Below are 19800 nucleotides of genomic sequence, written 5' to 3' on the forward strand. Positions count from 1 at the left end.
AAAGGCGGTTGCCATTGTTTACCCTTTTTTTTCCCCCCGGAAGTTCGCCGTCACGTGACGGCACGTGTTGAAATAGTTGGGCCCGAGAAAGCTCAAAATGATGTGTTTAGCCCAATATAGAATTCAGGCCCAACTATTTGAACACATGGGCTTTGAAAGTGGGCTTTGACTTGATGCTTCTTCCTCGTACACGTTTAGGGTTAGGCATCAGCACCTATAAATTCGTAGTTAGCTCAGTCCCTCATGCCTCTTCTCTTCCATCTCTGCCTACTTTTCCATCTGGAACTCAAAAGCTGCCTGCAATTGTTCTCCATTACTTAGATTACCGTGTTGTATGAACGCTTCTTGGTAATTAAATTTCATTTGAATTATATATATTTGTTTTGGGTTCTGGTTTCTGGGTTGTGGGTTGTGTTTGTTTTTAGAAATTGACACCAGGGCTCCATATTCGAGTCAACAGCAGGCGCCCATATTGGTGGCGACCCGACTGCCGCTTGGAGCCAATAGTAAAGTTACAGTAGTGGGTGAAGATCCTTGAAACTCAAACCCAGTTTGTTTCATGACACAATATCCACTATAAATTTTTTCATCTCTCTGTTTTATTTATTATTTTATTTTATTTAGGCTGGGATTTATTTTTCTTAAAAAAATTTGTTGTGATTGCATTATTTTTTTACTGGTAAGGTAAAAGTGAAGTTGGAAGAAGTGAATTTTGGCACTCCAGTCAGACACGGGTGTTTGTTACTGATGCTATAACAATCAACCTTTTGCATGGTGCCTATAAAGAGCTACTCATCACGATTGGAGGAAAGCCATTCATTTTCCACGCTTTCCTTCAAATTCAAAGCAGCTAAATCTTCTAAAGTATTTTTTGTTCTTGCTTTCAGTATATCAAGCAAATTGGTTTTTTTTTATAATTACAATATGTTGGGTTTTGATTCTTTTGGGTGCCTGAAAACAATGGGATAAAAGACCATAATAATGTTGAATCACCAGAAGCAGAGATTAAAGAAGCCTTCCTGTAAATGAAAATAATGAAAGAGTGTTTTGGGCTCTAAATATACGAGTCAACAGCAAGAACCAATTAAATTCCATGGTGCCTTGACTGCCGCTTGGAGCCAATATGATATTTGCCAATAGAAGAAGATAGCTTGAAATGCTCTATGGTTTCATGCTACAATCTGTGGCTACATTCATTCATGATTCAACATGTCTCACTTCCCTCATAATGTGTTAAAATTGTAGTTTCAGTGACTGGATTTGATGCCTTGTTCAATTGTTTGGTGACTGGTAATTTGCTGTTTCGATGTTTGTGTGGTTGCAGCCTTGCAGATTGCAAAAGGCTTATATGTGCTGAAGGGATATCGGCCTCTTGCTTGACAAGCATTCTTTTACTTGCAAACCAAAACAACCATGAGTTTATGGAATGCCTTGTGTACTTGCAAACAAAATGGACGAAATAAAAAGATTTTGAGTTTCAGTCAATCATGCACACTTCATCATTGCCATTAAGTCTGTAGAGCCTCCAGCAAAGATGAATTATTCAGTAACAACTTACCAGCAAAACCTAAATATCGGCGCATATCGCCATGATTCAGGCAATGCAACAATAAGTTCATTATCAGAAAGGTTGTTTACATCATTGTGTAGTTTGAAGTCCTAGGTTTCAAACGCATCACTTTAAGCTATATTATCATAACAGACTAAGGTCTGCAGCAGACAAAGGGATAAAGAAAGTGCAGCTGCAACCAACAAAATCCACCTCAAGACTTCTTCTCTTTTCAGATTTTGGACTTAAATACTAGTCTTGATTTAAAATTAAAGAATTCATAATCACAGGACATAGATTTCTAAGATGGCACTGATTGAAGAATGATCAGGAGTCATTAATCAGTATAAGAAGAGCCAAAAACTACACTCAGCTATCCTCAAATTGCAGAAACCGCCGAAACCGCCGAAACCAGAACCAAATTTTAAGACTGGGAAATGTCATGAATTCGCAAGTATCCTTAACACAACAAGAACAATCAAATGGACAAAGCGGGGTGCTTCCAGCATCTGCCTTATTGAGGAATGCTATTCAGACTCGCTCAAAAGCGATTATGGCCGAACTTGCTATACACGTGTCATGGCTAATGCGCTCTCAAAGTTAGCTATTAAAATAGTATAGAATATTACTATCACTTGCAGACAACTGCAGCATCGGATACACAACACGCATGCTCACATGCTCACTCTACTTGTTACCAATTTTACCCCTCATAGGCTTTGTTGCTTTTTTTTTGTCGAAAGCTTTGTTGCCTTTACTTACTCCCTCACTTTTGTTTTTGGTCAGACTTTACTCTCTCATTCTTACTGTAGAAAGAAGAAAAGTTGCAGAGACAAAAGGCATCATATCATTGCCACCTACATCAATATAGGGAAAAAAAAAATTTAGTTTAGATCAATATTTAGGCTCATTGTCACCTACATCAATATAGGGAAAAAAAATATTTATCAAAGAACAACTAAATTGATACCATCACTATATAATGCTGTCAAAGAAGATTACTTGATGACAAAGAATTTGTCTTCTCTTCACAAGCAATGATATGACGCCTTTTGTCTCTGCAACTTTTCTTCTTCCTGCCTCTGCAACTTTTCTTCTTTCTACAGTAAGAATGAGAGAGTAAAGTCTGACCAAAAACAAAAGTGAGGGAGTAAGTAAAGGCAACAAAGCCTTCGACAAAAAAAAAGCAACAAAGCCTATGAGGGGTAAAATTGGTAACAAGTAGAGTGAGCATGTGAGCATGCGTGTTGTGTATCCGATGCTGCAGTTGTCTGCAAGTGATAGTAATATTCTATACTATTTTAATAGCTAACTTTGAGAGCGCATTAGCCATGACACGTGTATAGCAAGTTCGGCCATAATCGCTTTTGAGCGAGTCTGAATAGCATTCCTCTTCTTCTTTTTATTCAGCTCGTTGGGTTTTTCTATCCCATCTTCATTTGGCTTTTTAGCCTTTTCGGTTTCCGGTTTCTTCCTCTTTTTCCCACTCCTTAAAACAACAAAAAGACGTGTTTCGAGGCTGAAAAGTTGAATTTTTCAAGTAACTATGGGACAAGCTAATATGAAAGCAATACCTGAATGGCGCATTCCTTGAACATCGGCAAAGTCGAGGCCATCTCGGTTGATGAACCTAATTTAAGCAATGCAGTCTTGCTTTTAGTATTTTCAAATACAAAAAATGCGATGAAGTGCATTGAACACCTACCAAAGACTGTTTTGATATTTATTTTATTCGAACTAAACCAATATAATCCAGGCCTTAGGTAGAAAATATTAAAGTTCGAACTTATGCCCTCATCTTGGAAGTACTTGTTCCCTCAGCACCACCAATAATTGAAATGCTCCTGATCTTGACATCTGATATAAATCTATCAGAAATAAATGAACCAAATGTAACTCAATCAGAATGTAAAGTAACGACATCAGAGATAATTTCATCTTAGAATGGTAGGTTTTAATAAAATTTCTCAAGACGCAACACAAATGTTTCAAAATTAAGTACAGCTATGTTTAACATCAGATATAGCAGATGAGCACAAGAACAAAAGATAATTATAAATGACACACAAATTAATTTGTTTTAGGTGAACCTGGAGATGCTACTAAGGTTGAATCCCATACTCAAACTCATACAGATTCGACTATGGAGATCTAACAAAACATGTTACCATTGAAATTGAATGAAAATATGGAAAAATGGGTATAACTACTCAACCAATGGATCACCCTGTCCCCATCCATTTCATGTTTATGCATTCCTTAACTCATGTCCTGAAGATAACACATAAAACAACAAAAGTGGATACTCACGGAATGTAAACAAGTAACTCAGGATCACCCTCATTGCTCTCCAAGTGTTCCTGTTGCAGAAAGTAGGATCAGATGAGGCTTCATATGCCTAATAATTGAAACATAAATTAAAACTAAAATATATGGTAAACCTGAACTGAACCTCAACCAATGGTTCATTATCAGAAAAGTTGTCATGTCAAAGTATAGTTTTAACTCCTTGATGCAAAAACGAACGACTTTAATCTATGATCACCACAGACTAAGGTCTGCTGCTGTAGACAAAGGGGTGAAGAAACCTCAAGACTTCTCTTTCAAATTTTGGACTTAAATACTTGGTACAGTCATGATCTAAAATTAAAGAATTCATTATCAGAGTACAGAGAGTTATAAGATAACACTGGTTGAAGAAAGATCAAATTCATTTAATCAGGTTCTGTTGTACATAAGAAAAGCCAAAAACTACTCTCAGCTATCCTCGAATTGCAAAAACCAAAACCAGAACCATAACCAAATTTTTTTATGACTGGGAAATGTCATGAATTCGCAGGTATTTAGAAGCAACAAGAACAATCAAATGGACAAAGCGGGGTGCTTCCAGCATCTGCCTTACTAATTCCCAACTCTTCTTCTGTGTAGATAGCAAAGCCATCCTGCGTTCTCTTTTTCGGTTTAGAAGCCAGGTCCCCAAATCCACCATCTCTAATCCTTTTGTCTTTCTTCTTTTTATTCAGCTTGTTGGGGTTTTCTATCCCATCTCCATTTGGATTTTTAGGCTTTTTAGACTTTTCAGTTTCAGGTTTCTTCGTCTTCTTCCCTGCGAATATTTCATCGATCTCAGAAGTTCGCTTTTTGGCTGAAGATGAGGGTTTTTCAATCCCATCTTCAACTGGTTTTTTAGCCTTTTCAGTTTCAGGTCCCTTCCTCTTTTTCCCCGCGAATACTTCATCAATCTCAGAAGTAGGTTTTTTCGCCGAAGATGAGGCTTTTTCCTCTTCTACAGTAGATGCATTATCTTGCATCTCTCTGGGAGTTTTTGATTTACTCTTTTTGCCCATCTTATGGATCCAAAAGCTGCATGTCATCCAGATTACATTACTGAGAATTGACAAAACAGAGATTTAAAAAGAAAAAATGGAATGGAAAATTTCCATCCAAGAACAGATTACTCAAAAACTGGAGCCCCTGGAGGCAACATACTCCTTTTGGGTCAGTTTGCAAGACTAACTCAGTTTGTAAACAATCAAAACAACAGAAGGAACATGAAACTGGAAATTCAGGTTACAGAATATCTGCTCCTCATCAGCTTCCTAGCAAATAAACATAACACAAACCAAAAACAGAAAATGTAAAATACTGATTTCAATTGCAATTTCTCAGCTTGTAGGCTTTCAATTTTTATAGAGACGAATTTCAGTGAAACATGGACTTGATCAAAAGAAATAGCCCAATAAGTATTACAAAAGCTCCAATTTTGAGAACTCGACAACATGTTCAGTGCTATCGAAAATTTGATAAATTTCAAACAAATGCACTGTAAGTCACAGAAACACACACAGGATAGTAAAGAAAGAATACAGAGAAAAAAATAAAAAAGAGTTCGAGTTTTTGGGAAGCGCAAACCTTTAGGTTGTTGATAAACAGCGAGAAAGAGTGAGTCTCTAAAACACTGGCTTGATGTATCGGCAGAGATGCCAGAGACTAAAAGATACAAGCGAGCTTTGTTGCAGGGTTGCGAGCGACGAAGTATAAAACCATGTATTTGTTTTTCGTTTCTGGCGAGCTTTTTAGCTAAAACCCTAGCTTGATGTGGATTATAATTCGTTCCCATGATTTATGATTTAAAAATAATTTGGGTTTTGCAATTAAATTAGCCCAATAATAATAATAATCCCATAGCCAACGGTCTTGGTGGAAAATGACATTGACTTCAAATAAATGATCTTATATTCGAAATCTCGTGGTACCTTGATAGTGTGTGTGAAAAATCATGTCCCTCTTGTAGTTAATACCGTCGCTTGTATTCAATAATAATAATCAAATATGAAAAGAGGTTGACTTATTTAACAAATGAATCATTTGGATTAATTTGGACAATATCTCATTTTAACGATTCTATCAAATTCCAATCCATTTTTTACCAAAAAAAAAAAAAAATTCCAATCCATTTTGTACAAAATAATAAGCTAATCCAGCTCAACATTCCAATGGAAAAGGAAGAGAATGGCTGGCTTGTTTGTTTTTTTTTGGGTCTGAGAATGGCTGGCTTTAATTTTAAGAGTAGCACTGTGCAACCCATAAAAAAGAAAGCCAACGAAACATAGCACAGGAAAAGGAGCCACAGCAAATAAAAGGATTCTGATGTGACAACAATTCAAGTAATTTCCTTGGTGTTTATATTATCGATATACAAAAAGTGTTCCATTCTTAACAAGCACAGCAGGTCACAGTTAGCAAAACTTGTTCATTTCAGACTTTGAACTGCTAGCATGGCTTGAGTTTCCTCATTCCACATGTGAAAGACCCCCACCTTCAGCCTTTGTCCTGCAAACAAGCACACAATTGACAAACAAAACCACATGCATCAGTTCTTTTCTCCACTGGCAAATAGTATCGAATTCTTTCAACAAGACATGAAACTCTACATTTTTTAACTGATAAACCCACAAAAAGTAAACCACATTTCTTTGAAAAAGACCAAAATTTTCCATTCCACAAGGATAATGAAAGCTTACTTGTGATCAGAAGGATTTGGCCTGAGTTCATAAACAATTGTTGCAACAACATCCCTCTTCAACTGTTCATCATAGAAAAGCAAATGATGTATTAGTTATTTGCACAACTTACACAACATAATATGCTCATATGGAATTAAATTACCTGAGTAGCTTCGCCTTTAAAGCCAATGTACTCTATCTTAGTTGTATCACCACCAAAACTATCAGGAAAATGCAATGTGATGCTGGCCACGTTTTGAAACTTGGAATACCTAATTATACGAAGAAATGTAATATTAGAGCGATAGCAGATGGTAAAATGAAACTCAAACAAAACAAAAAACAACAAAAGAACTCATTTCAGTGGCAATTCAAAGTAATTACCTTCGCTGTTCAATTTGAAAAAGAATAAGGTTTCTTTCATTGTGCTCAAGTTTTATAGTTTTCATGTTCTAGAAAATTAAACAACATGGTTTTTGAAGTAGTAGTAGTACAAAAGGCAGTGAATAAATACCTTGTCTGGTACTCCAACACTCCTTGAAAATTTTCGACCAAATCCCACTCCTTAAAACAATAAGAACACATGTTTCAAGGCTGAAAAATTGAATTTTTTCAATTAACTCTTGAACAAGCTAATATGAAAGCAATACCTGAATGGCTTGCATTCCTTGAACATCTGAAAAGTCAATGCCATCTCGGTTGATGAACCTAATTAAGCAGTGCAGTCATATTTTTAGTTTTTTCAAATATAAAAAATGTGATGGATATTGAACATCTGTCAAAGACTGATTTGATATTTATTTTGTCAGAATCATATAGAACAAGACTCGTGATCAGTACTATTAAAGTTTGAACTTACGCCCTCATCTTGCTAGGACTTGTTCCGTCGGCGCCGCCAATAATTGATATGCTCTTGATCTTGACATCTGATGTAAATCTATCACAATTAAATGAACAAAATATAGCTCAATCAGAATGTAAAGAAACAACATCAGAGATGACTTCATCTAATAAGTTGGTGACAGAATGGTATAGAACTTATCAGGATGCGACCAAATGTTTGAACAATAAGTACAACTATATTAAGCATCAGATATAGCAGATGAGCACAAGACAAAAGATTAATTATAAATTACACACAAATTAAGCGTTATGTTTTGTTTTAGGTGAACCTGGAGATGCTACTAAGGTTGAATCCCTTACTCAAAACTCATACAAACCCGACTATGGAGATCTAACAAAATCGGACACATGTTACCATTGAAATTGAATGAAAAGATGGAAAAATGGGTAAAAGTACTCAACCATTGGATCTACCTGACCCCATCCATTTCATAATTATGCAGTCTATAACTCATTTCATGAAGATATCACATAAAACAACAAAAGCGGACACTCACGGAATGTAAACAAGTAACTCGGGATCACCCTCATTGCTCTCCAAGTGTTCCTGTTGCAGAAAGTAGAATCAAAATGAGGCTTCATATGCCTAGTAATTGAACATAAATTACAATCAAAATATAAGGTAAACCTAAACTAAATCTCAATCAGTGATTCCTACAAATTTTCGTAAATGTCATTCTGAGATTTCAAGTAGATTAACTTATGAAATTTGGATCATTACTTTTAACAAGGACGTATAGAGAAGAACATAGAGAGCTCATTACCCCAGTAGAATTCAACCGTTGCTCCCAAGCTTTAAAAACTGACTTGACGCTTCCTGGAACCGCCTCATTCAAAGCCGAAACCTAAGAACAGAATAAGATATTCTCTCAAGGAGAACACGGCATCATGTCAATCAGCAAGAGGAAGCTCCAACGAAATATTCATTTACAGAATAACAGTGTGAAAATATTGCAAAGTATAAATCACCCCACATCAACAATCAACAATTATCAGTCATATAGCCACCCACAACCAAACTGCCAAAACCACAACACACAAGCACCCGTCCCCGAAAAAAAAAACAATAAAAGTTTCTAAACATTTCTGGAAACTAGCAATAACAGCATCTGCATGGAGTATTATTAGCAAAGCTTCATATCCAACTATTTTAATTTACAACCAAGAAGCCTACACATAAGAACCATTATGCTTACGGAGAAATGTGTATGAGATTCAGCATTTGAGCTTAAGGGTTTATGTTGATCACTGTTCGTTCAACTAATTTTCATTTGGGCACTTTCAGATAAAACCAAAACAATCACAAAATGGGCAAGCAGACTGAAACCTACCAGTATACGCAGAGCAGCAGTGTGATAGCTAACAACGAAAACATAGGAATAGAAAAATTATGACTGAGCAAAGAAAAAGGCAGAGAAATAGGACCTTGGGGAGGTCTATATGCTTGTAGAGAGACCAATCAGAAGAACAATCATGCTCTTCGCAGCTGTGGTCATGTAAGCAAGCCATCTCTCTCTTTCCCTCGATCACCAAATTTCTAAGAAGCAGCACAAAAAGGCGAAAAAGAAATCGAAGCAACCAGAAATAGGGAGCAAGCCGTGGCTTTTTCTGTGCATAGTGCCGAAAAGGCCCTTGTATCAGTAGCATAAAACGCACCCTTGACCTGTACATATATGTCCTTTTACTGTGAAATGCAAATGAGACTGTTTTCGCAAAACTTTCTTCTTTGCTTTCATTTGGGAAGTTCAGCTCTGAGCTGTGTGAGAGATGGAGGAAATAGTAGAAGGGGACGGGTCGGGTGCGGGCAGATACACGCTGAGACCAACGAGGCTAAGCAACGAGGACATTCTGTTCTGTATAGATGTTGACCCAGAGTCTATGGTGGAGATGAAAGCCGCGATGGGCCCAAATGGGCGACCTTTAACCCGCTTGGACTCGATCAAGCAAGCCATACTAGTCTTCATCAACGCCAAGCTCACCATCAACCCAGAGCACCGATTCGCCTTTGCCTGTCTCGGAAAGTCCGCGTCTTGGGTAGGTTCTCTCTGTTCATCTCTCTCTTTATTGCTTGGTTTCTGTTCGGTTTCCGAGAAAATTTGCGATCAAGGGCAGAGGATTTTATGGTTCTTATGTGTTTTTGAGGAATTGAACTCCTGGAAACCATGATCCATAGTTTTGAGGTTTTTTGTGATATATAAGGTTATGGGTAGATTGAATTTCTCATTTGCAGGAAATGTAAGCAATTGCATTGCATCCCATGAATTTGGTTTCTGGATGGATCAATGAAGGAAAATTAGTTTAAATCACTATTTTCAAGTAGCCCATTGCACAGAGTCTCACCAGGTCAAAAACGTTTTGATACCATGAAAGAGTTTAGACAGAAGTGTGAAACCCACGATACAATATGGGGTTGCTGTTCATGTATATTCATAAGAAGTACTACATCGGTTAACAAGAGTTGGATATGAACACTACTACTGAGGAGGCTTATTAGAGAATACTAATGATGAAGCCTTGAGATAAAATACATGATAAATATAAACAGATAAACACGTGAGGAAACTAAGCAGGTAGCACTTCTATTAGTTTTGCCTTTGATTAAGCATTGGTCACTTTTATTGAATGCGGGTGAGAAATCAATTCCTTTACTAACTGTTAAGGAGATTTCGGATCTTGATCATAGTTTCAAAGTGTACTTTCCAAGAATCATCCACATACCTTGATCATTTTGGTCCTAGACTTATTTTATGGGGTGCAGTACCAAGAATCCTTCACATACCTTGCTGTAGGGTTGTGTTTTGATGCATGATATGCATAATTATCATGCAAATACCCCATTAGTAGTAAATATTTATGCAGTGTAAGCAAACCTTCGGCAGGTTTTTGTTTGAAACACTCAATTTATCCTTTGTGTCTGTTTGTTTGATTTATGTTTTTGTAATTGATTTGGAACCTTTTGTTTTTCATTTTTATGAAGCTTCGGAAAGAGTTTAGCAGTGAAGTCGATTCTGCTATTGCTGCATTTCGAGTACTCTCAGCTACTTCATCTTCTAGTAATGCAGATCTTACCAGTCTATTTCGAGTAGCAGCTCATGAAGCAAAGAAATCTCGTGCTCAAAACAGACTTTTAAGGGTGGTAAGCAGTGGTTGGCTTCACTTTTCATGCTATTACATTGGTTAATTATTATATCCGTGTCATTGTAATATTTCCATTTTATCCCTTCCATGATGTTGAAATTTTTGTGTGTTGATTGCTAAAGCCTGACATGCTTGCCCTTAGATTCTTATTTACTGTAGATCATCTGTAAGACCAAATCATCAATGGCCTGTGAACCAGAAACTCTTCACTCTGGATGTAGTTTACCTTCACGACAAGCCTGGACCTGACAACTGCCCTCAAGAGGTCTATGATTCACTCGTGGATGCCCTGGAACTTGTTAGCGAATATGAGGGCTACATCTTGGAGAGCGGTCAGGGATTAACTCGAGTTCTCTTCCGTTACATGTGTATGCTGCTATCACACCCTCAGCAGCGTTGCCCACAAGACCATCTGGACATACCTAAGCCTCTTGCAAAAAAGTTGCCGGCAGCAGACTCAACGACTACTGATGATAGTATTATAACTGTATCCGGTGTATCAGAAGTTCAGAACACTAGAAATTAATTTTACTGAGGTCATGTTGCTTCTAAAAGTCTCATATGTATGTAGTTTGTCTGATGTTGATGTGAACCTCTTGTTGAGTGGGAATGAGTAGCCGATTTGATCTTGATCCTATCTGTCTGTACAAATTGTGAATGTTATGAATCCCAATGTTTATTTTAACCTATCTGTCAAAGGGTTTTTTTTATGACATTCAAGATCACGTTGTAAAATATAGCAAAAGCAAGTTCTTAGTACTAGTTTGTATGTGTATCACCATTAATATGAAGAGGGAAGAAGGCATGCGATGGTGGAGGCTGGCTTGCTATGCGGCGTCACGCGGCAGCTTGGCATATTAGATGGCAAAAGATTCTGGCACTAATTGTTACGTATTTATAAACTATGCCAAGGCTCAAATTCTCCCATAAGCGGCCTAAAATGAGGAAGGTGTAAGTTGAATTTTGCTACATGGAACTACATTCTCGGAAAACAGCTTAGTTGCCGCTTTGCCAGTCACATCATGAGACGTGTGTCAAAATCTCCCCCGCTCGAAAAAATAAAAAATAATTAACAACAAAGTGTAAGCCTTCCTCATAGTCTAATGCTACTAGATTGAAAGGTGACAAAACTTGATTGCATAAGTATATACTACCCATAGGCATTGATGAAAGACTTATGAGGTTTGAAATTAAATCTTTCAGGTTCCCCGCAGAACCCTGCCTTGCCCTTTGGAGTGAGGCTAAGGTTTTCTTCTCTTATTAAAAAAAACCAATCGACTATTATTTGCATTCTCACAAAACCCATATGACTCATTGCTTCCAATGGTGAGGTCAAAATATTGGTAATCAGAAAAAAAAAAAACAAACAAAAACAAAAAACTCTGTGAAGTCAATGTATTGGTTTGCCAATTGAGACAGCAGAAGATGCAGAGCTCGAAAAGTTGAAATGATAACCAAAATCCCTCATCCATATAATTTTTTTAGGATCATGCTAAGGAGACCAACTTTAGATACCAACTTGTGTACCAACTCTCTAATAGAGGTGGAGCCCACCGATATAATGGGTCCCACGCTTTATTAGAGAGTTGGTACACAAGTTAGTATCTAAAGTTGGTCTTCCTAGCATTTTCCATTTTTTTAAAGCAGAAGTCAACTTGGAGGGATGATCTTAATCACACGAATTATCTGTGACATCTCTAGAATTAGTTTTAGTAATTAAATAAATCCTTAGATTGTAAGGGTCAGATTCATCTCCATCTTTAACTCTTCTGCTCAGGAAATCTGCCGGCATGACGTGTCGCTTGTGTGTTCCTTGTCCACTTGTGCATGCTTACATATTGCTTGCTTGCACACGAGTACAAAGAAAAACTCCACTTTGAATTTTTTTATTTATTAAAAATAAACCCTAGATTTATTAATGCTTAGATTTGTATAATTGTGTTGTTTTTAAAGTTTGACCAACTGTTTTGATCTTCTTTTCATAAACTTGTCCAAGCCGTTCAGGCGCTATTTAACTATTATTAGTCTTAATAATCTATTTCTAATTGTCATGACCAATCTCCCTTCTCTGTAAAGTGCATCGAGTTGGTCATGTCAACTCATTCTTTTCTTTTTACAAGTGATGGTGGGGATAACTAGGTTAACACTTCAAATTGCTTCCATCTTCACCTACTTGAATGACAGATGAACATGGGCTCGTGCCTTGTGGGTCACTTATCTTATCTTATTTAACTTTTTTTTGCTTTTATAAAAGCAAATATTGAGCGAGGGGTGAATTGACCGCACGATCTTAAATGCATGAATGAATGTTCTAAACTATTTAAGTTATGAGCCCTTTATTGTGGGTTACTTAGACAGAAGTTAAAACCATCATGATTTGCTGGTTTTTAGTTGGTTAATTAGGGCCCGTCTGGTAACGTTTTATGAGAATATTTTCAGAGAATGAAAACAAGAAAAAGAATTTGCATTTTCAAGAAATGAAAATGCGTCTGATATATTAATTAGAAAACATCTTCAGAAAACAAAAACAATGAAAACGTGTCTGGTAGTACAATTTGAAATAATAATATGTGAGTTATTTTGATGAAAACGTTTTCCACGAGAATGAAAACAACTTTTTTCTGTTTTCTATAAGTACACATGAATTTGTTTTCATTTTATGAAAACATTCTGAATGTTTTCTGTTTTTGGGCCACCGAACGTGTTTTTGCCTCATTTTTGTTCTCTGAAAATGAAAACAACCTCTTAAAACGTTACTGAATGGGCCCTTAGTACATGTTCTGAATGTAAAAGTAAATGGTAAATGGCTTACATTGCAAGTTAGTTATATATAAGTTAAAGTAGACACCTCTCAAGTGGTATTTGAATCTCGGGGTGGAATAAAATAATTGAGAATTTATTTAAATATAGTCAAATTATTGAAGCTCCTTCAGCTCTCTTTGGAGCCACTTTAATTTGCTCCAATAGATGATCATTTTGCTAACATGTTGTGCCCTTTATATTCATGATTAAAGAGAGGAGGACTTCAAATGAACTTTGGACTATAGGAGATAGATAGGAGGAGGAGGAGGAGGAGATAAAGAAAAAATCCATTTCCAGTTTTAATGGGACTCTGCATATCTTCTTCAGCTCACAAAATTCAGGATGGCCATGAAGCTCCAATGTCCTTTGAAAGGAGTGAGGATTCTAATGGAATTCAGATGCATGGTTCCCTTTATTCTTTGGAAGGAAGCAAAGGAGTAAACCAAGATAGTGCCATTCTTTACCAGGTTTGTGAATGTTTCTTTTCCCTTTATTCTATGGAAGGAAGCAAAGGAATTGTTCTGTGTGTTTCTCTAGCTGCTCATCAAAACCATATTGTTTGTTTTTTGCTTTGTCTATACATAAATATATAGAATGGCAAGGCTTGTTTTCTTAGAAAATCATCAGCAATTTTGTTTCGAAAAGCATTCATGTAAAGCATGTTGCATAATCTGGGGTTTCATATTATTTTACTAGGCTTCTGAAAGTCTGTTGATTATAGCTTAAACCTCTTTTTTTTTTCTTGTCTTTTCAATAGGGCTATGGATTGGAAGCTGAAGCTTTCTGTGGAGTTTTCGATGGACATGGAAGATTCGGGCACCAAGTGAGTCAGCTGGTGAGAAGCAACCTGCCATCACTCTTACAAGGCCAGATGAAAGCTCTTGATCAACAAGCCACTGCAGTAGCAGAGGATGATGATTCGAAAAATCACATTGACAGAATAGAAAACGACTCAGAAGATTCAGAACCAAGCAAGAAATTTCACAAATGGAAAGAAGCCTTTGTCAGCTCCTTCAAAGTCATGGACAAGGAGATTAAGCTTCAAGAAAATCTGGACAGCTCTTGTAGTGGAACCACTGCTGTTGTTGTCATAAAACAGGTGAGAGAAACTACACATGATCATTGAACAAATTATTTCTCTTTCTTTATTTCTTTGTGTTTGGCTCTAATTCAAGAATCAAACAGGGTGAGGATCTTTTTATAGCTAATCTGGGTGACTCAAGGGCAGTCCTAGGAACCACTAGAGAGAATGGAATTGAGGCCATTCAATTGACCACTGATCTAAAGCCAGCTTTACCTAGTAAGAAGTTCATCATTTTTTTCCTTTTTTTTTCTTGTGTTTAATTTGAAGTGATTATCTGACTGGTGATCGTTTTTAATGCAGGTGAAGCAGAACGAATAAGGGCGTGTGATGGTCGAGTGGTTGCACTAAAGCAAGAACCTAACATCCAGAGAGTGTGGTTGCCTCATATTGACCTCCCAGGCCTAGCCATGTCCCGAGCTTTTGGAGACTTTATACTCAAGGACCATGGCATCATTGCCACCCCTGACGTCTCCTATCGCCACCTGACTTCCAAAGATCGATTTGTCGTTCTTGCAACGGATGGGGTAAGCCCTATTGGAAATGAAATGTGTACTTGTTAAGAGTTTTAGGGTTGCCAAAGAAAAAAGGGCACAGTTGCTTTCCTATGAATGGCATTTTAACCACAATGATGTGTTTTGTTCTTGGGCTTGGTATTTAGGTTTGGGATGTGCTCAGCAACAGTGAAGTTGCATCCATTGTGTGGGAAGCTGATAGTGCACAAGCAGCAGCAAAGGTGGTGACGGAGACTGCGGTGGCCACATGGAGAAGGAAGTTCCCTTCTGCTAAGATAGATGACTGCACTGTGGTTTGCTTGTTTTTGCAAGACAAACTACTTGATCATGTTGTGCCTGTAAAGATATGAGATTTTGAGCAATGCTTGTTGCTTTGTGATCTTTTTAATCTTCATACATTTTAACACGACACTATACTTTTTCAATTTCTGATAAGCTACCCATCCAATTATGTATATAAGCCCACGAGTTCCATTTTTGGTTAAGACAACAGTTGCTTTCAAGAATAAATATTTCGTCAAATCATCTGCCAGTAAATGAAATCTTTTAAAACCAACCAGAACCATTGGCAACCTTCAAAATGCTCAGTAAATTTTCAAAATGTCTACGAATAAACAATGATGTTTTGATTTGTTTTCTCCAGGCAATTCTAGAAAGACATCAGAGGGGTAGAAATTCATGAACATAAATATAATAAGACTTGACATTGTGGCAAAACGCATTCTTGAAATTTCATTGAAATGCTTTTAATCACAATATGATAATGCTGATAAACTTCAGTTAAACTCTTTACTAGGGGAAAAGAATTATGTTGCCTCCAGGCAAACGAAACAAATGAGAACTCTCTGCATATAAAAACCCCATCTGTGAGTAAACTCAATGCCTACCCTCTGGATGAAAAAATAGAAACAGAAGATCCTGGGCGAATATAAATCCATTTCTTCTAACATTCAAGTGCATCATCTTTGGGCGCCTCTCCAAGCAGGTCATCATCATATGAAACAGGCACCCTTAACCTATCATGAACAGAAAGTTGTTTCCCTTCAGTATTTGACTGAATGCCTTGAGTTTGCATTTGACATATAACCGGTACGGCATCTGAAACATTAGCTGGAGTATCATCCTTGAATGAATTCACAATTGCTTGAGATGAACCTTCTTTCCCTTGCTGTATTGGTTGTCTATTATTTGTTGACCTGAATTGCTTCTGCATGGAGATAGAAAACATAAAAAGTAATCAACAACGCTGTAGTTTTACACTTTTTCTCATAAAAGTGATATTTAATTGACATTCGGGAAATATCATCAGAAACAACACTATGAATCTATGATCCACTACTACGCACCTCAAATTCCCTTCCTTTTTTCATTATCTCTTTGTAGGCCTTTGGTTCTCGTGCTTTGATGATACTCCATAGTACTCCACCACCAAATCGGAAACGTTTGCCATCATGAGTCATCTGACCTCCACAAGCCTGGATCGCATCCACCTGAAATTTTTCATCATTTCATAAGTGATATCCTAGATACACCATGGTTTCTAGCAGGGAAAAAGTATCCATTCTCCTGATACTGGATTCCCTCCGGACTACAAATAACTAATATACGAGAAACATAGAAACACTTGTAACAACCACATCTAATAAAATTCAGAAATTACTTAACTAAGGATATCGTTCCCTACAATCAAAGGAAGCTCAAAGATGTTCATAATCACAAAAGTTTCTGTAAACCATCTCCGGATAGAGCTTATGGTTCCTGGGGGAGGAGCAAACATGAATGATGAGCTTTTTGGAGCAAAAATAGATGTGTATTGCTTTGTTATGCATATCTATTAGAGTACTCTTACATGTGTTTTGCATGCATATTGGCTAATGCAACTCCAAGAAAAAATGATATCAACCTACACAAATAGCATAAGATGAAGTGGTTCATCCGGGGGACATCACAGCTCAGAGCACAAGATTGAAAGGAGTAAAATGGCTTCTGCAAGAGAAATCTGCAAGGGTAGGGAAACAACATTGAGGATCAGAAATTATGCAAGGCTGCGTGGCCAAATAGTGTGCATAAGCATCGGCAGCTCTAAGCTGGTCCAAAATTAAGCAACCCAGAATCTCACCTTCCCTTGCAAAAGGCCAGTTGAATCATTCAAGTCCACTCTCAACAAAGGATACCCTGCCTTCCCCTTGAAGCTATAATGTGAAGGGGACTTTAAAAGGGACAGATGGCTCAGGAGGTAAAGACAACCTTAAAAGTAACCCATAAAGCATTTCTGGGCGCATAACCATCCTCCCAATAACAGGACCCTCGATTAGCAAAAAAACCAGAGTGTTCAAGAATCTATAGAACATAATTGGCATGGACAATATGATAGGTGATTTTTAATTGACATCACTGAAACCCAGCTCTGAGTACAAATCCCATGTTCTGAACATGAGCAGCAAGATCGGATCATCTTAAAGCTAGATGTGAAGCCGAGCCAAGGCAATCTTAAGAAGTACCCATGAAGCACGACCAGACGCTTAACCCATTCACCCAATAACAGGATTACCATTAGCAGAAAGACCAAGAGTGCTCAAGCAGGTACATAATAGAATTACTTTGAACAATATAATAGATGATTTCAATTGAGAATATCACTGAAAACTCCACTGAAAGGTATTGGGCACAAAGCACATGTTCTCAAACTGACAGCAAGGTCGGATCATCTACAAATGCACATTAATGCAGATAAACATGTACCAAATTTACAACCAGTTGCTAATGGCGTCTGTGAAGGAGATTTTCAGAAGAAGACAATTACAAAACATAATGTAATGCACACGTAGTTGCGTATAAAAGATAAAGCAAACAATACCCAAGTTATATAATTTTCTTTGTCACAGCATTTCCACAAAAGCACACAACAAAGGGCAGCATACCTCTTTGACGAGATCATTCAATGCAAGAACACCCAGACAACCAACAGCAGTATATACCAGATATGATTTCTTCTCTTTCAGTCGCCTACATGTATCCATCACAAACCTGAAAAAGACACAACATTAAAAGAATGTCAAAACCCACAAGAGAGCTCCAAATTCCTTTTGAATACATGTAATTTCTTTCGTTCTTAATCGGGCAGGACATAACCTGTCTATGTCAGTGACATTAATTCCAGGGCCACTGTTCCTTCTCCTATTCCTCTTCTTCTTACCCCTGCGCTTCTGATTCTTGCCCTGACGTTCTTGGTTTGCTACACTGACATTGCCACCACTGCTCTGTCCCGAACCATTTTGTGAGTTAAAATCCACAAGCTCCCCTTCTTCCACAAGCTCACCTTCTTCCACATCAAGCATCTCAACATCTTCGCCATCTTCAAAGTTATCGTCTTCAAATACTGCGTCTAGTATGCTGTGTTCTCCTTCCATATAAGGTTTTCTTCAATAGGGAAAAAACGCACCACGAAATTTATAAGCACCTACTGAGCAGAAAGCAGGAAGAAAACACGCATCAATTCCTGCAGATTTCCACAGACGTGACAAAAACTGCAAACTCGTGCAAATTTTCTCTAAGGCAAATCACCAAACAGATTATGCGAGCCCTAACCAGAAAAATTCACAGGTACAACGAAAACAAAAAAAAGCGTAAATAAATATAATAGATTTTTTTTACCGATGTACGAACCCTAACAATGCAAAAACAAAACGCAGCAATTCAAAGCTTCTGGAATTTTCCGATTCGAGTGCTCTGCTTAAGGACGATGAAGCATAACCGCGGCTTTTGGCGTTTGGTTCCTCAGAGGACTGCGTCTCGTTGGTATGGTGTTTTATAGTGAAGCCTAGATGAGCGCTGGCGGTAATCAGTAATGGCTTGTTTGGCTGCGTGGCAAACGATGATATTAATCCGGATTGGATTATAGTAGGAAAGGCCCAACCCAAGGAAGCTTTGCTTATTTGTACTGAGCGAGCCCAAAATGGCTGAAAATTATCGGGCTAACGTACTGTTTTGCAGCCCAATCAATTAGGGATATTTTATGATTTTTTTTGTTGAATACGTAATTCTTGGTAGTAGGTTCATTGAATCTGTCGACATTTGATTTATTTTCAATAGTGGGCCATACGTCATTGGCCAATCCGAACGAGTCCGCAACAAAAGTGAGTTGATGTGGAGTGTTGAGTGTGAAATTTTTAGGAGTAAGTTTCGGGAGAAAAGGTCGGACCACGTAATATGTCCAACCGTTCTTATTATAAGAAAGTATAAATTTGAGGGTAATATTAGGTTTACCATATTTTTCATACTACATCTTTAATAGAGGTGGAGCCCACCAATACAATGGGGTCCACCTCTATTAGAAATGTGGTATGAAAAATGTGGTAAACCTAGTATTTTCCTAAATTTTATTGAGCGCCAGTTGGACGGATAACATGGTTTTAGAGCAAGGCCAAGCAAGGCTGCCAATCCCAACCTGATATTCAGATACCATTGATTGGAACGGGTATGAGGTGGAAATACAGACCTTCCTTTATCATTTCAGCATCACTAGTTCTTGTTCAGCAAGCAATGGTGCATTTTTTTTGTCCTGTAATTCATAAATCTAATAGATACCCTCCTTTGTCTGCTGCATCATCAGTTTTGTTGTATTCTTTAAATCATACCTACCTTGTTTTCTACCTTTTCATACGAGGGGAAGGTGGGCATGATTGGTACCAAAGTTTCAACCTAACATTCTTCAACATCTAGTAGGTTTTATATTATAAAGTTAAAAGAAGAAAATACAAAAATATAACTCATTAGAGCTTCCAGTTCTTGTTTTGAACAATGATA

At 37.4% G+C, this 19800-nt stretch overlaps 5 protein-coding genes and 1 long non-coding RNA gene across 12 annotated transcripts; 3 read left to right on the top strand and 3 right to left on the bottom strand.

Annotated features, from left to right (window-relative positions):
* The first annotated feature begins 234 nt into the window (after positions 1 to 234).
* On the top strand, positions 235 to 1485 carry LOC110744829 (uncharacterized). The gene is made up of 2 exons (XR_015832951.1): positions 235 to 348; positions 685 to 1485. It is a non-coding gene; the product is annotated as an uncharacterized LOC110744829 (long non-coding RNA).
* A 2757-nt stretch (positions 1486 to 4242) lies between these two features.
* On the bottom strand, positions 4243 to 5656 carry LOC110744827 (stress response protein). 2 transcript variants are annotated; one of them, XM_021944854.2, is made up of 2 exons: positions 5462 to 5656; positions 4243 to 4936 (listed from the first exon to the last, which is right to left on the bottom strand). In XM_021944854.2, the coding sequence occupies exon 2, from the start codon at positions 4921 to 4923 to the stop codon at positions 4393 to 4395; it is 531 nt and encodes a 176-aa protein (XP_021800546.1). In that variant the 5' UTR covers positions 4924 to 4936; positions 5462 to 5656; the 3' UTR covers positions 4243 to 4392. The 2 variants fall into 2 exon arrangements, with proteins under 2 accessions (XP_021800546.1, XP_021800544.2); XM_021944852.2 differs by having other exon boundaries at positions 4243 to 4912; positions 5462 to 5655.
* A 530-nt stretch (positions 5657 to 6186) lies between these two features.
* LOC110744813 (PITH domain protein (DUF1000)) lies at positions 6187 to 9073 on the bottom strand. Its single transcript, XM_021944829.2, has 9 exons — positions 8884 to 9073; positions 8223 to 8303; positions 7956 to 8005; positions 7415 to 7492; positions 7206 to 7263; positions 7070 to 7119; positions 6719 to 6827; positions 6574 to 6635; positions 6187 to 6382 (listed from the first exon to the last, which is right to left on the bottom strand). The coding sequence occupies exons 1-9, from the start codon at positions 8965 to 8967 to the stop codon at positions 6343 to 6345; spliced, it is 612 nt and encodes a 203-aa protein (XP_021800521.1). The 5' UTR covers positions 8968 to 9073; the 3' UTR covers positions 6187 to 6342.
* A 70-nt stretch (positions 9074 to 9143) lies between these two features.
* LOC110744811 (BRISC/BRCA1-A complex protein) lies at positions 9144 to 11285 on the top strand. Its single transcript, XM_021944828.2, has 3 exons — positions 9144 to 9492; positions 10436 to 10594; positions 10739 to 11285. The coding sequence occupies exons 1-3, from the start codon at positions 9226 to 9228 to the stop codon at positions 11120 to 11122; spliced, it is 810 nt and encodes a 269-aa protein (XP_021800520.1). The 5' UTR covers positions 9144 to 9225; the 3' UTR covers positions 11123 to 11285.
* A 2214-nt stretch (positions 11286 to 13499) lies between these two features.
* On the top strand, positions 13500 to 15454 carry LOC110744809 (putative protein phosphatase 2C 72). The gene is made up of 5 exons (XM_021944822.2): positions 13500 to 13865; positions 14156 to 14497; positions 14584 to 14698; positions 14783 to 15006; positions 15141 to 15454. Exons 1-5 carry the CDS (start codon positions 13701 to 13703, stop codon positions 15342 to 15344), a joined length of 1050 nt encoding a protein of 349 aa, XP_021800514.1. The 5' UTR covers positions 13500 to 13700; the 3' UTR covers positions 15345 to 15454.
* A 205-nt stretch (positions 15455 to 15659) lies between these two features.
* On the bottom strand, positions 15660 to 18819 carry LOC110744810 (phosphorylated adapter RNA export-like protein). Of its 6 annotated transcripts, none has more exons than XM_021944823.2 (5): positions 18661 to 18819; positions 18127 to 18457; positions 17916 to 18021; positions 16341 to 16484; positions 15660 to 16201 (listed from the first exon to the last, which is right to left on the bottom strand). In XM_021944823.2, the coding sequence occupies exons 2-5, from the start codon at positions 18402 to 18404 to the stop codon at positions 15938 to 15940; spliced, it is 792 nt and encodes a 263-aa protein (XP_021800515.1). In that variant the 5' UTR covers positions 18405 to 18457; positions 18661 to 18819; the 3' UTR covers positions 15660 to 15937. The 6 variants fall into 6 exon arrangements, with proteins under 6 accessions (XP_021800515.1, XP_021800516.1, XP_021800518.1 ...); XM_021944824.2 differs by having other exon boundaries at positions 18127 to 18454; positions 18661 to 18818; XM_021944826.2 differs by having other exon boundaries at positions 18127 to 18521; positions 18661 to 18816.
* Positions 18820 to 19800: the final 981 nt, after the last annotated feature.

This window comes from Prunus avium, chromosome 1, assembly GCF_965620075.1.
Source record: "Prunus avium chromosome 1, drPruAviu1.hap1.1, whole genome shotgun sequence".
Lineage (NCBI taxonomy): Eukaryota > Viridiplantae > Streptophyta > Magnoliopsida > Rosales > Rosaceae > Prunus > Prunus avium.